The sequence below is a fragment of the Cyprinus carpio genome, chromosome B15, assembly GCF_018340385.1.
Source record: "Cyprinus carpio isolate SPL01 chromosome B15, ASM1834038v1, whole genome shotgun sequence".
In the NCBI taxonomy this organism is placed as follows: domain Eukaryota; kingdom Metazoa; phylum Chordata; class Actinopteri; order Cypriniformes; family Cyprinidae; genus Cyprinus; species Cyprinus carpio.
In genome coordinates, this window is record NC_056611.1 from 1888726 (window position 1) to 1906099 (window position 17374).

A 17374-nucleotide genomic window follows, 5' to 3' on the forward strand; every position below is an offset into this window, starting at 1 on the left:
AATAACGAAGCTGTTTTGTAGGTTATAGACCAAATATATTATATATTATCTATGATCTGCTTTAAAAAAAACATTTAGATACATGCGAGGCCATGTGACAAAAAAAACAAAACAAAAAACAAATTCTGTTTCTGTTCAGGCTTTTCCTCCTGAAATATATACTATTTTAATATTAAAATAAAAATGTCTTCAATAATGAAAACGTTCTCATCTTGAGCAGAAAAGAAAGTTAACCAGCAGTTTCAAAGTTTAAGTTCTATCCAGGCCATCTAACAACATTTTCCCAATTATAATTACATGATTATTTTGAAATATTCTTAGCCTACAGATTAATAATGCTAAATGTAGATCAGAAATGTCTTGCCACATCTGGTTTGAACAAATTCGTTTGAAGAACCAAATTAGCCAGAGATCAGTTATCACGATTAGAAAAACTGGCATCTTTCAAATCATCTCAGGGCCCATACTCACAAAACATTTTATCTTACCACTAAGAGTTCTCCTAAATAGCAGTAAAAGTTTTTAGCTAAGAGTTTTTTTCTTAAAACCTATTCACAAAGCTGCTGAGACAAACTTTTACTAAGGAACAGACAGAAATCTCTATAAGCTCAGAGTAAGGGTGGGGTTGACCTCGTTGCTATGGATGATGTCAGCATGCTTACTAACTATGCCCACAGTGATTAGCTGATAGTCTCTGTCTGAGATTTATTCATAGACATATTTTAGAGTAAAGATAAAGGTTTAAAAATAAAAATAAATAATGATTCAAATAATGATTTTAAAATGCAGGCTAAGTGTCACTAAACAAACAAGTTTATGTTCAGTTAATTGTCAGCTTCTTACATGTATGCTTCTCATAATTAGTGAATATACATATAAAAAGCCTTTTAATAAACAGAGTGGAATAATCATGGCTGACAGTAAGACATGCAAATGTAAAAGAAAACCAAACTGGACACAAGTACAGCTGTTACTTCTTGCCCAACTGGCTAATGAAAACAAGAACATAATCAAAGGAAATTTTGGAGTTGGGATAAACTTCAAAACCGAATGTGATACATTTATAAAAGCTCATTATTGTCCAATATTTCTAAAATGTTTATGTTCAGAGGCATATTGTGGCTTGGTATTAGTGTCTTAGGAGTCCTCTTCAGTACTCCTATTGTTTCACAAATTTAGGAGCTAGTTTTAGCACTAAAATGCTTTGTGAAATACTTTTAGATCATAATTTTATGAGTTGTAATTTTATGAATTGCACACCCATTATTTTTAAGATTTTCTCCTAAATCAGTGAGTTATGAGCTACTTTTAGTCTTAAGATGTTTTGTGAATACGGGCCCAGATCTATTAAGCAAGGTACGAAGAATAGACCCCTGGTGTTTTTTTTCTTGTGGCTGTTTAAGTAACCAAATGGCTAAAGAGTGAATGATTATCTTCCTTCTCCTTATCTCTATCTATTGGTAGAATGCAATGCCTTGCAAATATGCCCATCAAACACAGCGGAAGTCAAAAGCTTCAAAAATAATACATTGATTCTTCCATTCATTACCCTGTGCGTATTCAGTCTGCCTGCCTACTGATTATCAATGCAAATATATATATATATAGCACTATAAAGGGGGTGAGCATCAACAGAGATAGAGATATAAATACAATATGGACACAGGTTTATGAGAGCACAACAAATACACATGCTCATAGAGCTTTAAAAGGTAGCAGCAGCAGCAGCTCTCAGCAAAACCTCGGAGAAAAAAAGAAACAGACCATGTCTACCATATTGTCTACGTAGAGTGAAATTGAAATCTGGACACCAGCAAACATCGAAAGTGGGCCTAATACAGCAGACGTTATAGAAGTAATGTGACACTCTTGAAAAATGTTACACAAATAAAATCAAAGCCTTGAGGATTTCTTTCTGTGAGCAAGACATTCAAATGCAAAAGAACAAAATGATCATGACAATATTTTTTGTCATATATAAACCACTAAAATAAATAAGCAGTCGTTTACTTTTTTGTTGATTATGCTTCAAATCATTTCACAGTGAATAAAACAACACTAACAGAACGGTTCACTGACAGGCCTCTGGGACTGGTTTTACACAAGATGCCCATGAAGACAATGATCTTACCACTATTTAAATTAAGCTACACTGATCTGCGGAGCAGGTTGTTCTTGTCAGGTTCTAGAAATTCTTCAACTAGAGCAGCGGTCACTTTCCTTAAATCCTCCTCCAGACTTGAGATATCACTGCAAAAAAAAGCAAAAAAAAAAAAAAAAAAAAAAAAAATCAAATTTGCTATTATTTGTCTTCTAAATTCAAAAACAGAGAAAATTGAGTAGTGTGCATAAAAATACAGTGACCTCAATAGCCATTTGGACATTTAAGCCACACATAAATAGCTTTCTCAAAACCAGTGTCAATGTTCTGAGCCATTTTTGTAATGATGTTTAATGAACTGAACACAAAAGTAGTGAATGCATGTTCAACAATATCATTCATCTGAAAACTTTAATTGAAGATACGAACCGTTCTCCTGGTGCTGCACAGAATTCTGTGTAACACTTGATCTTTGGCTCAGTCCCGCTGGTCCTAAGTGTTGCAACAATGCCATTCTGAAATGTGAATGTGACCATTTGGCTATTTCTTGACAATGGAAGGACCTAAAGGAGATATTAAAAGAACATTTATTCCAGTCAAACTGTTTGTCATCAATCAAGAAATAAACAAAAGAACTGCTTTGACATACACATTTTTTGTCAGGCTGACTGCTGTCATAACCAGTGGTCACATCTCTGATGTGTGTGATGCAGTAGTCACCACATGATTCTGGGTAAACACTTGGACCCCCAAAATTGCGCAGACGACTAAATATTTTATGAATAGTTGGTGGGTCATTGCAGATGACATAGCATGTTCTGGAAATGTGATAGCCATATCTGGGGTACGACAGTGAAGAGAAATCAACACACTGTAAAATTAATTGAAAATGTAAACACAATGATACAGTATACACATGAACAATTTGGATTGGATTATCATTAGACACTTATAGAGAGAGAGAAAAAAAAAAAAAAAAAAAAAAAAAAAAAAAAAGAGTAACAGAAGAGATACATTTCATAGATGTTGATTAGTTGTTGCTTCAAGGAAAGGTTTTTGGTGTGTAGATAAGCAGCCATCTCAGCCACAACAGCTGCTGTACTGACTCCATCCTTATCAAGAACCATGTTCCCACACAAAAACCCTGGCACCAAAATAAAGACGAACACACAACGTTAGCATTCTTCTACATAGCTTTGTATTTATCAATTTGAGTGTAAAAGCATATTTAAACTTCAACACAACACAAATTGTGTGACGTTTTCTGTATTTTTTTTTTTATCTAAACTATCCCACTATATTTATAGAACAAATGTTAACATAGTTTGAACTTCAGATGTGTCTGCCGAGAAATGCACTTACCAATGGATTCTTCAAAGGAAAAAATGACCTCCTTTCCTGTTTTTTTTAATTCATGGATTCTATTTCCAATCCATTTGAAGCCAGGTAATGTTTCCTAGGATGTAGGGGAGTGAAGTAAAAATGCTAGAGTTCAGTAAGAAGTTTTATTAAGCAGTGGCAAACAATAGTCTATATGTAAGAATAACAAAGCACTCAATGTATTCTGAGTCTTAGTAATAACTTCAAACTGGGACTCGAACTTACCTCAAAATGAAAGCCTTCTATGCATGCAAAGGCTTTAAGTATTTTGGAAGAAACAGTGGTGGCCAGCATGTATACTCTCTCTGTATCTGCTGGGTCAGGGTGAGCTTCCTTCCAGTTAAACAACATCCACCAGCCGAGCAATGCAGCCAACTCGTTTCCGGTGAACACTTTCCAACCACAACTGCCCATAAAACATAGGACACAAGTTATACGCCACATGATTCACTCAAGAGTTCAGTAGAATTGATACTGCTACATTTAACAGCTGAGGATTATAATGAACATGAGATAACCTACTTGTCATTCTGCTCGGCAACAGCCAAGCGATCAGCATCAGGGTCTGTGGCCACAACAATGCGGGCCTCTTCTCTCTCAGCCAAACGAAGGGACAGCTCCTAAAACGAAGTCAGTGCAACACAAGTCAGTGGTTATATCTGCATGATGACTTAGGCCCGATCCCAATTCTATTTTATACCCCTTCTCCTTGTCTCTTGAAACAGACTGTTAAGGGTTAGGGGTGAAAATATTTCCCTAAGAAACGTGACACCACTACTACACCGTTACACGTCATCATACGTCGTCTAGCTCCTACAATACACACCTATATTAATGCGCTGCTTACTGACACACACACACACACACAGGAGATCGCATAGCTCACACATGCAGGAGCAAAGAAACTTGTCAATGATGCCCCACGACCTTTATTAAAAACAGTTTAAATACTGAATCTCTACATTATATTTTCCAGCAACGAGAGGATAAAATCGCTGTTTTTGAAGTAAAATCACTCACTGTAAAGAGACACAACTTCCATCTCTCTCTCTCTCGATTTGTGAATATTTGAGAAAAAGGTTTAGCGATTTCTAACTACTGGGGGGAATAGCCCCCCTCAAAGTCTTTGGTGGTGGTCATCGCCCTGATCAGACATTAAAATATGTTGTGGCACTATCGTGCAGTCAGTAACGTTAATGATTTAATGTTAGCAACTTTTATTTTTTGCAAATAATTATTTGAATAACATGACCGTAATATGAACACATGATTAAATGCAACATAAAACAAATGATTACTTTTTCATTAAAATCTTTATTAATGCTAAAAATGCTTACATTTATGTGTCTTTTTGTTTACCCGGGCAGCCATGTTGCCGCTGAAGCCGGTGTATGCCGAGATAATTCTCATACCCCTTCGTTTGAAGTGTGGTCCTGAAAAATCTTAGTTAAAAGGGCTATCTGGCCATTCCCCCTACCCCTACGGCTCCAACCAAAACACCTCTACCTCTTCACGTGAATGCACAAAACGGAGGGGTGGGGGTAAATGTAGAGTAAGGGGGAGAAATGGGATTGGGCCTTAGTATAGTATTACTTCTTCCCCCACTGCATCGTAACCAAGGGGGTTATATAGATACACTAACACAATCTAAATATCCAGACACGGTCCTCTGTTTGCAGCTATAACAACTTCCACTCTTCTGAGAAGGCTTTCCACAAGATTTTGGAGTTACTAAGGGAATTTTTGCCCATTCATCCATGGAAATGCAGGGCCAGATATTAATGTTGCACAAGAAGGCCAGGCTCACAATATCGGTTCCAATTCATCCAGCACGAAGGTGTTCGATGCCGCTGAGGTCAGGGCCCTGTGCAGGCCAATCAAGTTTTTCCACACTAAAGCCATCCAACCATGTCTTTATGGACCTTGCTGGAATAGAAAAGGGCCTATTCCAAACTCTTCCCACAAAGTTGGAATCATAGCATTGTCCAAAATGTGTTGGTATGCTGAAGCATTTAGACTTCCCTTCACTGGAATTAAGAGGCTGAGCGCAAAAAACAGCCTCAAGCCATTATCCCTCCTCCACCAAACTTTACAGCTGACAAAATGCAGGTAATCGTCTCCTAGCATTTTCCAAACCCAGACTTGCCAATCAGAATGAACAGGTTTCCACTGCTCCAGTGTCCATAAAAGGCCTGCATTACACCACTCCATCTTGCTTGCATGTAGCTGCTCAGCCATAGAAACTCATTTCATGAAGCTCCCACCACATAGTTTTTGTGCAGATATTAGTGGCAGTGGACATTTGGAATTCTTCAGCTGTGGAATCAGTGTTGGCAACTTTTAAGCACCATGCGCCTCAGCACTCAGTGACCCTGCTCTGTGACTTTGTGTGGTCTAAATGCTTCCACTTTCCAATAATATCTCTTACAGTTGACAGTGTAATATCTAGCAGGGATGAAATTTCAGGAATTTACTTGTTGTAAAGGTGACATCCTATCACAGCACCACGTTTGAATTCACTGAGCTCTATAGGACCTCTTATTTTTCTTTCACAAATGTTTGTAAATGTAGATTGCATTGCTATGTGCAGAAATTATATTATGTGTGTGTGTGTGTATATATATATATATATATATAGGGTACAATGGGGCTAAAGGCACACCTTAAGAAAAAATGTGCTTTTCACTGCACCTAAGATGTATAATTGCAAAAAATATATATATACGTTTGTACTGAACATTAATGGAGCAACAGCTTTTGTGTGAAAATAAATCATACAAGTAGTTTATTTTGTTTAAAAATCTGATTAATTTACGGGGTGGCAAGGGGGCCTTTTACACCACACACGGAGTAAAAGGCACACAGTATTAATACAAATACTTCAGCTAAAATCTTTTTTTTTTTTTTTTTTTTTTTTTATAATGTTCAAGTTAATACTTGTTCAAAACAATCTTTTTAGCAAAGTTTATACTATTGTCTGCTTATTTTGAAAAAATAAAAGAATTACAGAAACAAAATCATTTTAAAAAGTAAAGATTCTGAAAGCATTGAAGGAGATCCCATAATAATTGAATATAGATTTACAGTAGTAACAACAGATTATATATTTTTTTTTAAATATGATGGTTTCACTCTAAACATGATGATTATCTCTAATATGGAAACCCAAGATAATATATTTACCATCTGAATCTAACCGTGTCATGTCAACAAATGGAAAGGCAGCCATCTATTAATTATCACGTTAATCACTGTGCCTTTTAGCTCCAGCAGCAGGGGCGCTTTTTACCCCAAATACCATACTTTTACATATTCTTTCGTTTTTTAAAACACGGTTGCTTTAATTATCTTAAACAAAACTGAAAATCGTTAAGAAGACCCTTGTCTTAAAATATATGCATTAATTTTAGCAATTTTCATTTGATACTTAAATCTACAACATTTAAAAAAAAAAAAACATTAAATATTGGATTAAGTAAGCACAGAATCAACTTTGCGCTGCAGCCCGCGATCGCATCTAGGATCAGCAAAGTATGCATGTCTATCTTGAAAAGTGGATGTTTTGGAAAGTGCTATGCCACGTTTTTGTGCCATCTAGTGGTTAAGATGAAAATAATATCAAAAGGCGCCTTTAGCCCCATTGCACACTATATATATTTATACACAGAAAGAGAGAAAGAATCTTACCAAAACTGATTCTCCTTCCTCTGGGTTAGGACAACGGACAGTGGAAAAATCTGGATCTGGATCTTTCTGTTCTGGAACAGGGATGGGAGGTGGAAAGCCAAACTGCTGAAAGGCTCTCTGGACATAGTTGTGGCCAACCCCATGGAAAGATGAGTGCACAAACTTCAGGGGAGACATTGCGTTAAGCTCTCTGCAATGAGGGGAAAAAAAATTGTGTGATGTTGTATTTATTTTTTATATTTAAAAGTTGTATTATGTACATTTTATTTTATAAATATATATATATATATATATATATATATATATATATATATATATATATATATATATATATATATATAAAATTAATCTATATATATATATATATATATATATATATATATGTATATATATATATACACACACACACACACACACACACAAAAGTGCACCTCTTAAAGAAATTATTTTTAAAAACCCAATATACAGTCTTAAAAATAAAAGTTGTTTCTTTTTTTGGTCAGGATGTATGGTTTCAAAAAGAACATTCACAGTGCACAAAAATTCTTTGTAACAGATAAAAGGTTTTCTAGATTATAAAAAGGCTTTTGACACTCAATGTCCTATAATGTTCTTTATGGCACAGAAATGCTGCTTTTAAGAATACTTCATATTTCAAGATAGGGCTGGGGATTTTTCCAATTTTATAGATTAATTCAAATTTAATGTTTTACCACGATTTTATTTTTTATAAGGACCAGAAGTAGAATATATCACTAGGTGCCATTCACACAGAATGCACTTTTGTGTTGACAAAGATGCGACGCGGGCTTTGGAATAGGAAAAAATACAAGAAGATGTGAGTGAACTTCTTATAACTTGAGCTCCGTTTTTATGTAAACACATCCATGTTTACATAAAAAGAAAAAAAAAAAAAAAAACAATGGAAAAGCAGCACAATTGAATAAAAAAAACTTTAAAGAACTACTACTGTATGTCTGCTATTTCACGTTTGCTTCATGGTGACAGGCTGAAAGTTGCTGTCCATTGTTTTTACAGAACATTTATAGTTAATCATAGTCTACTGGTATTATACCTTCTGTCGCTTTGAATTTTAATTACCTTGACTTTTGAGAATTTTTTAAGCATTTTTCTTGTATTATTTCTGAACATATGTGACCCTGGACCACAAAACCAGTCTTAAGTGTCAATTTTTCGAAATTGAGATGTATACATCATCTGAAAGCTGAATAAATAAGCTTTCCATTGATGTATGGTTTGTTAGGATCGACAATATTTGGGCGAGATTCAACTATTTGAAAATCTAGAATCTGGAATGCAAAAAAATCTTAATACTGAGAAAATCATCTTTAAAGCTGTCCAAATTAATTCTTAGCAATGCATATTACTAATCATTTTTTTTTTTTATATATATTTACGATAGGAAATTTACAAAATATCTTAATGGAACATGATCTTTACTTAATATCCTAATGATTTTTGGCATAAAAGAAAAATCGATTTTTTGACCCATACAATGTTTTTTGGCTATTGCTACAAATAAGACTGGTTTTGTGTTCCAGGGTCACATATAATATGTAGAAGTTTGTACAAGATGCAGTTGTAGTTCATGCATCTTTTCTGCAAAGTTATTTAACAAGTGATTTGTTTAACAATTACATCATTTTGACAACTTCATGTGCGGTGCACTTGGAATAGATTTTTCTTTAAATAGAGGGTTAGTAAAGAAAAAGTTACTTGAATCTTGTTGTAATTACATTTTTAAGTTGACTTGCTTAAAATCGTAAAAATCAAGAAATGGTTAAACGTTCAGGTTTAAAAAAAAAATAAAATTGAGATTTTTTTTTTAACCACATCACCCAGTCCTACTTCAAGATTTTTCTTGGGGGGAAAAATGATTTGTTTACATCATTGTTTCTTCCTGGCCCCTTTATTTTTTTTGTGTACAGTTTATAAAGACTAACAGTACTTTCTTTTAGTACAAGTGAGAGACTGCACCTGTGGAAGCAGATAGTGTTTAGCTCTTCCATGTACCAGCGGCTGACGTCCTCCAGTGGGTCTCTCCTTAAGAGGCTGCTTTCAACTAGGTCCTCATTCCAGGACTCGGGCCAGGGTTCACTACTCTCCTCAATGCAACGCAAGATCTCCTTATCATGTGGAGAGGAGATCTGTGCACCATTGTGCCAGTAAACTTCAGAAAGTTGAAAAAGATAAAACAAACATCTTAGACTCACTGCTCTGAGGTACTGTATATGCACCACATACTTTTATTAAGATATTAAGACAATAATAATAATTAATATCATTATTATATTAGAGTGTGCTTGTGTTACTGTTTTTCTCTTAAAATATCAGTGATATTAACCTTCATGTGTTTACAGCTTACAACTTTTTATCATGTAGAATTATTTATAATTCTATATTATTTATTTATAGTGAGGCAGTTGTACTGCCTTTTCTTTTGCATTTAAATCTTTATTACAAGCAATCCTGTGGTTAATAAAGAATTTTTTTTCCTACCTTCATGAGTGAATCTATTATGTTGCCTTGTTTATCTGAAGTGCACTTTCCTTGTTTTAAAACTTAGCCGCAAACCAATATGTGATGACTTATGAAACACAGTAGACTTTAATTGTATGCATTTAAGGTGTAATTACTACATTTTCGTTTCAATCCAAGTTCATTTTTACTGCAAACAATGTGCTGTCCCTTTAATTCAGTGCGTGCAGCACAGCAAATAAACTCAGTGTGGAAAAGATCGCTGATCGTTTTTTGGGAGTTGAATAATTTTAATTGCAACTGTAGGTTCTCCACAGGGATTCATGTACATGGTGTGCAGGTGTGATCAAAATAAAAAAATGGGGTGGGTAAATAAGTTTAGACCCCTCATTTGAGTACCAACATGGTTGCTAGCTGTTAATGCACAACCACCGTTTTAGATCGACTAACTGTAATACTGTACAAGTCAAGATTTCCATTCAAACTGAAAGCATAAATCTAGACTATGCACTGCTGGTCAGAGAAAATGCGAAACTGTGACATTTTATCCACTGACATGCTTCACTCGGCAGAGCTAAAACCGAAAGCGCATATACTTACTTGCCGACAACCTATTTAAATAAGGGCTTGCTGATTTTATGTTTGAAAATGAAGAAAATTCATATAGAAATAAAAAAAGTAAAAAATAAAAGAAAATTAAATTATTCTAAATATAAACACTGTGTTGTATTTTATTTATTTTTTTGCAAAATATAATAGTATTGGACATTATTATTTTGTTTATTGTTTTATAAAGATAATGTTATTAATACTATTATTAATCATTTAGTTTTTTATAGTTATATTTAATCAGTCACACAATGTGCAAAAATCTCCAGATGCTCTCACGAGAACCAGACCGAAAGACTTGCGTGCATCCCTGGTTATCCATCCAGATAATTTTTAATGAGAAGAAATTATGTAGAAAAACTAATCCTGTCATCATTTACTCACCCTTGTGTCATTTCAAACCTGTATGACTTTCGTTCTTCTGCAGAACACAAAAGAAGATCATTTTTAGGAAAGTGGTTTTATGTCCATACAAACGTGGTTTAGTCAGTGGTTGCGACAAAACCACTTACCATTATTCTTGAAAATATGTTCTTTTGTGTTCGTTTTTGACAACTTCAGGGTGACAAAATTATGACAGTATTTAATAATCTTTAGCCCAAGTGTATTTTCTTACTGTGATGCAGCAGGAATGGCTTTGATAACTGAAAACGGATTATAATTTCTGTTTTGTAAATAAATTCATAATAGGATAAGCAGATGCTCACCTTGTATCCATTGTCCTCTTTTCTGTTATGAGATGCAGTGATCATGACTCCAGCTGCAGCTCCATACTTCATCACAGCATATGGCTGGAAGGCAAAAAGATGGAAAAACGATTCCACAGAAATTCCACTTTCATCATTATTACTGTTCTTTAGTATGCTTCCCAAATAACAACTTTGTTGAGAAAGATGTTTAAGTTCTTTTACTACTGTAAATTAAACACAATAATAATAATAGTAACTATTATGATGATCTATCAATAACATTTTCTTACCACAAATGGAGTGGGCACATATGTAGAGAATAGATAGACAGGGACATCTTTACAAAACATAACAGCGGCAGTCAACCTTGCAAGTCTGCAAAGAGGAGAAAAAAAACAACTGCATTTTCATATTATATATATATATATATATATATACAAGCATTAAAAGTCACATACATACACATATATATATATATATATATATATATATATATATATTTATTTATTAGTGGTGGGCCGTTATAAAAAATATCGCCGTTAATCTATTCTCAAAGTTGGGTTGGGAGCTGGGTCTATACTACGCAAGCTATGATGAGTTTCACCATGATATGTTTAGAGCGTATGCGATGCAGAAAGCAGCACAAACTCATTGTGCTTTCACACAGGACGCGTTTGCAGTCTACTGATCCGCGGCTGTTTAGTCCACAAACACAACATTTGTTCATTATTCTATATTTCAAACCATGTAAATAAAAAAAAAAAAAAAAAAAAAAAAAAGTCACTCTTATCACAGACCAGTAACAATCTTTCATAATCATAGACATTAGTTTAAACTTAATAAATATAAACAACATATTATTCATGCATTTGACTTCTAGGTTTGTATAATAAGCTGCTCAAGCAAGCTGCAAAACATTTAAACACAACAATTAGCCTACTTCTTGTTGGAATATCGCAAATAATTTAAAATTAAAGCACCGCTGACAGAAACAGTCGACTCTCGTGCCTTTTGCATTTAAATATTTATTACAAGCAATCGCACGGTTCTTAATGAACTTTGTTTTTCTGCTTCCATAAAAGTGCATATATCATGTTGCCTCGTTTATCTAAAGGTGCTCTTTTTCTTGTTTTAAACCTAGCCAAAAAACCAATGTGTTGCATGTGAAACACAGTAGGCTTTAATTAGTATACATTTATTGTGAAATTACTGCATTTCCGTGTCAATCCATGTAAATTTTTATCGCGAACAATGCGCTGTCATTTTAATTCAGCACAGCTTTAATTGCAGCACAGCTCTATCAGTACTAACAAGTGCATCTTATCATCTAATTGAACATAATTTGAATGCCTTCGGCAGAATTCAAATGAGCCATTTTAATCTAGATTAATCTAGATTAATTCCAAGATTACAGTGAGATTAATCTAGATTAAAAAAATTAATCTATGCCCACCACTAAAATATATATATGCAGTTAAGTTTATGTTAAAAATCAAAAATTACAGCAGAGTGGGTGAGTGAAAGATTTTAACAGCAACCTCTAACGCTATTGTTCTTATGACTCTAAAAATGTGCTTTCAGTGCATAAAGAATAAAACTGATGAATGGCTCAGCACATGCCTGAATACAGCACTATTGTTCAGTGCAGGAAGTGAGAATGTGTTCTCTAACTTCCTCTTACTGCTCTTGTCCACAACAGGCTGTTTTGCTGGTCCATTTTGCATTTTGCTTATTTCACTTGCAAAATGAGATAGATAGCACTTTATTTTACAGTCCTGTTCCACCTGTATACACTATATACTTATTACAATTATACAATACAATAACTGGGAAACAACTAGGTACTAACCCCGAACCTCCCCCCCCCCCCCCCCCAAACCCCCCCACCCACCACCCACCATGTTCAATTCCAATCAAGTTCTCTTCGTAAAAATCCAAAAATATATTAGGGTACAGGTAAGTTTAAAAGTGTTTGTTTACCCCCAAATTAAAACTTATCAACTGCTTAGCCTCATTTTGTTCAAAACCTGTTTCTCCTTTTGTGATCCACAGGGAAAAACAAAAAAACATACAGGTTTCAGGGTAGGAGAGCAAGACAGATACATGTTTTGCAACTACACCTTTAATTAAAACTGAATAAAATTGTTCACCTATTAAACAGGCTAGGCATGATGGTACATATGCCATTTTCTAGTTCTGAAACTCTTGTAAGTGCAACAAACTTGCATGTACAAATCAAAAGATAAAATACTTGCCTACAATAATAATTAAGAAAGAATCTGCTTTTTTGTTGATGTATGTATGAAATAAGGTGTATTTGGAGTGGAGAGTGTTACCGTTCACTGGTGCAGCCACTACTTGTTTGGGCACGAGTGTCAAACCCGACCACCAGCCCTCTTGTTTTCAGGTCAGGGACATATTTGGCTAAGTACTTGTACATTCCCTACAAAAACAATTAAGAAAAAACAGTGTTATCATTGTTATCAAAAGAGAACGGACAATATGTAACAGTCAAAAAATTCAAGATATAAATCAAACAAAACAACAAAGCAAACAAGTTAAAAGCTTGAGGATCTGACTTACAACTACTACACTTTTGTAATGAAAACATCTTGGGCACGTTTCTGTATTAGCCTGATATTTATCTCATCATTCCTCAAATGCATCTCAATTTGATTATACAGTATACCCTGTTTACTTGTGTTGCACAGGGGCAAGCAGGTAAGGGGGTTGGTGCTTGGATAAAGTCTTCATGAATATAATTATCAAAACAATGTCCTATCTTATTGCACAGCATCAAAGCAGTAAATAATAACTTAAAGGGGTTGTCAACATTTACTAGACTTTGGACTAGCTATTTGAACTCAGTTCACTGCTGATGCTTTCCGTTTTAATTGTCTGTTGATGGCCTTTCATTTTTAACCAGAAATGTACATGCAGCTCTTCTGATGTTCACTGATCCTCTCAGTGGATTTTTTTTTTCTAGTTGCCAAATCCAGTCACTTGAAATGTGTCCATTTTGTACTTTTTGCCACCAAATGCCCGGCGGACACATGAAACAAAAACCCTGATCAATGGCGGGACTATATTCAAGCCAGTCCTAAATCGCATACCATTCCTTCCAGAATTTCTTTAACGTCTATTACTAGAAATAAAATTACTGGTTGATGTGGCCCTATCTGAATAAATTTTGCACACATTTTTGGTCAGTGAACTGGATGATATGGAGAGACACAGAGGAGACTGTTGCCAAAGGATTTGTTGAATAAAGTTGTTATTTTTGTTTTCTTCACTTACAAAAAGTGTTCCCGTCGCTTCTTATAACCCAGATTGCACATCTGATGGCAGATGGAGTACTCTCATACCTTTTCTGGACCTTGACACTGTTATTTACTTGGCAGTCTATGGGACAGTCACAGGCCTCCTGGTTTTCATCCAAAATATCTTAAATTGTGTTCCAAAGACAAATGGAGCTTTTACGGGTTTGGAACGACATGGGGGTAAGTGATTAATGACAAAATTTTCATTTTGGGGTGGAGTATCCCTTTAAGGTCAAATAATGAGATTCCATCTGCACACTGTTAACCTGGACCAACCTGTGTAGACTGGATGACAGTTAGGTCATTGATGCAAGCAAACCCTGCACCCATCTCTGCTCTCAATCCAGCTGTTCCAAACGTCATCCTGGAGCACAACCTCCTCCTCAGCTCCACCACACGCCCCTCTCGCACCAGAGACTCCATCTGCTTCCATGTCTGAGGATTCTAAAGAGACAAAAACTAGCGTTGTCAACTTAAATTTTATTTAGAAAAATGTTTTTAAAAATTTAACATAAATAATAATAAAAACAACACCCTTGAACCCGTGCATAAAATGACCCCTAAGTCTATACTCATTTGGGGTCCCAACATACAGTAGTTCCCAAACGGCTTCATTTGGGGACTTTTCCCAGCAAATACTGATATGCAATCATTTGTCTAATTAATCGCCATTTCTTTCTTTCTTTCTTTCTTTTTCTTTCTTTCTTTCATCCATTCATGCAAATCAACTAACAGCCCTAACAAACCCACACATAACAGAAAAGTACAGAAGTCTAATTTAGAGGGATTTTTAAGGACAAACATGATTCTGGGACACCGCAGACCATTGCAAATGGTACGTTATTGATCCGATAAAAAAAAAAAAAAATCAATAATGCTCTCACATCTAAAAAGTGAAAAAAGAGGGCAGCACCAGACACTCTTCCCAGCATTTGCTTTAGTATGCCAGGTGCAGCAATGAGTCAGCTGTAATCATGCATCTAATCATGGATTTTTTTTTTTAACAGGATGGAAAATTAATAATTCCTTTTTTCCGTTGCTGAAAGCTTATCTCTGCACTTCTGATTAATCCAAACATGTAAGCTAGCTGAGCCACCTAAACACGTGAACACAAGAATGTTTAAATAGCATTAAAAGTACATAATCAGTAAAAGTAGGCCTACCACTTAATCATTCCATGAAGGGAAATGCCACTTTCCATCTATTTTTGCTGAGCTAATGGTTTTTTATTACAACTGCCAGCTGCCAGCTGGTTGCTCTAGTGCACTTCTATATACACCAGTCATCCAGTGCTGGTGGAGTCTGACATTTGCAAGATGAGGTCAGCCAGACATATGACTACTAAATTTGCCTGTGCAATAAAAATTGAAAAAGAGCTACAAACTGTACTAATATGCTTACAATACAATGTGTAAATTCTGAAAATAGCTGTTGCAATGTACCAGACAAACCCCTTTTGACATAGCAAAAACATGGTGATGGCATACCATGGTACGTCATCTTTAGTACTGTAAATCTAATAACATCGCTGTTCTGTGCCATGTCCTGTACTAACTAGAAGAGTGGAAATACCATGGATTTTCTAGTTCTGTACTATGGTAGGACCATCCATTACGAAAGAGTACTGGGGTACAGCAATGGAGACGGATGCATTCTTCCTTTCATATATTTCATGATACTAAAATCCATGGACCATGGTATTTACCTGGGTGCTTCCAGGAATACTGTGGCACAACTATGGTACATATCAAATTATAATGGCATCTGATATCATCCCTGCACCACCACAGCCAAAACTCAAGTGAATGACTCAAGTTGGCACTGCAATGCAGTGAAATGCAATGCCATACTGAATGTTTCAGAGAGTTTATATGCTAAACATCGCACTTTATTGTCATGACAACATAAAAAACGAAACGTATTTAGTTTCTCAACAGATGCTGTATTTAAAAATGCATGAGCACAGTCTGATAAAGACAAACAACTGATATGAACAATATGAAAACACTTTATAAAACCACTGACAGAGGCAAGGGTTGCAAACATGGTCACACACACCCACCAGTCATACCGTCAGTGTGAGAAGGTTTAAACCCGGTTCCACTCTCACCTTATCCCAGGCCATCCACTGATTGACTGCCTTGTCCAGGACCGGGTCCCCAGTGCTGCTGAGACATTGTGAGTTTGCGTTGAGGTCTCCATTAGACCCCATTTTAGCGGTAGAGCCAGATGGGTGAGTTTAGACGGGAACTTCTTCTAATCCAGCTGCTCCCAACCGGCGCGACTGAATATTTTTTTGCGCACAGCAGCGTGCTCGGAAATTAAAGATTAACGGCGTGACGTCACCATTCAAATAGGTCACAGACGAAAGGCGAGACACACCGTCAACTCGTCACTCTAAATGCGCATCAAATTAGGTACTGCTGTACCTTGCGTCACATCCCTGCTCACAGACCAAATGACACCTGGATCGTTTTAAACACTACATTTTCTGACGACGACAAAAACCGATTCAAAATTAAATACCCTGCAGCTGGATTAGTTCACTTTAAAGCGAACAACTCCTCGTCAGCCGGTGAGCCACATGCAGTTAGCATCGATGTCTTTAGCCTAAGTGCGTTTGTTGGTGATCAGAAAGCAGTTCCGTTATTTACGCACGTCACGTCACAAAACACGTGTGCAAATGTTTCTCTATAACTGGAAGAGAGTGTTGCAGTGGCTTTTAGTCGCATATGAACCGCTGTGACCATCAAACTCTTTCGCTAAACTGCTGTCACAACTCAGGGGTGGGTCGGGCTCAGATGGGGGATGCTGGGAAATTGAGTTATTTTTTTTCTCTGTATTTTTTCAACCAGGCAGTAGGCCCTCGGTGGGCTTATAGTTCTGTGGTTTGTTATTCTAGAGATCAGGAATATGAAATTACAAATAAAAATGTAACTAAGTATTTGTAAATGTGAGAAGTTTTCTGCACATTAGGCATAAGACTAAATAAGTGCATTGTTGTGTTCACATACTGCCAACACACATGTATATGTCCAAACACCATGTAAAAGTGGATTTTGCATAATAGGTGCCCTTTAAATAAAACA

At 35.7% G+C, this 17374-nt stretch overlaps 1 protein-coding gene across 1 annotated transcript; it reads right to left on the reverse strand.

The window, feature by feature from the left end:
- Positions 1-1650: 1650 nt before the first annotated feature.
- Positions 1651-17068, reverse strand: pgm2l1 (phosphoglucomutase 2-like 1). The gene is made up of 14 exons (XM_042738892.1): positions 16396-17068; positions 14562-14729; positions 13302-13408; positions 11256-11340; positions 10984-11067; positions 9167-9360; positions 7169-7358; positions 4004-4101; positions 3707-3887; positions 3464-3557; positions 3116-3245; positions 2751-2940; positions 2531-2664; positions 1651-2250 (listed from the first exon to the last, which is right to left on the reverse strand). Exons 1-14 carry the CDS (start codon positions 16495-16497, stop codon positions 2148-2150), a joined length of 1860 nt encoding a protein of 619 aa, XP_042594826.1. The 5' UTR covers positions 16498-17068; the 3' UTR covers positions 1651-2147.
- Positions 17069-17374: the final 306 nt, after the last annotated feature.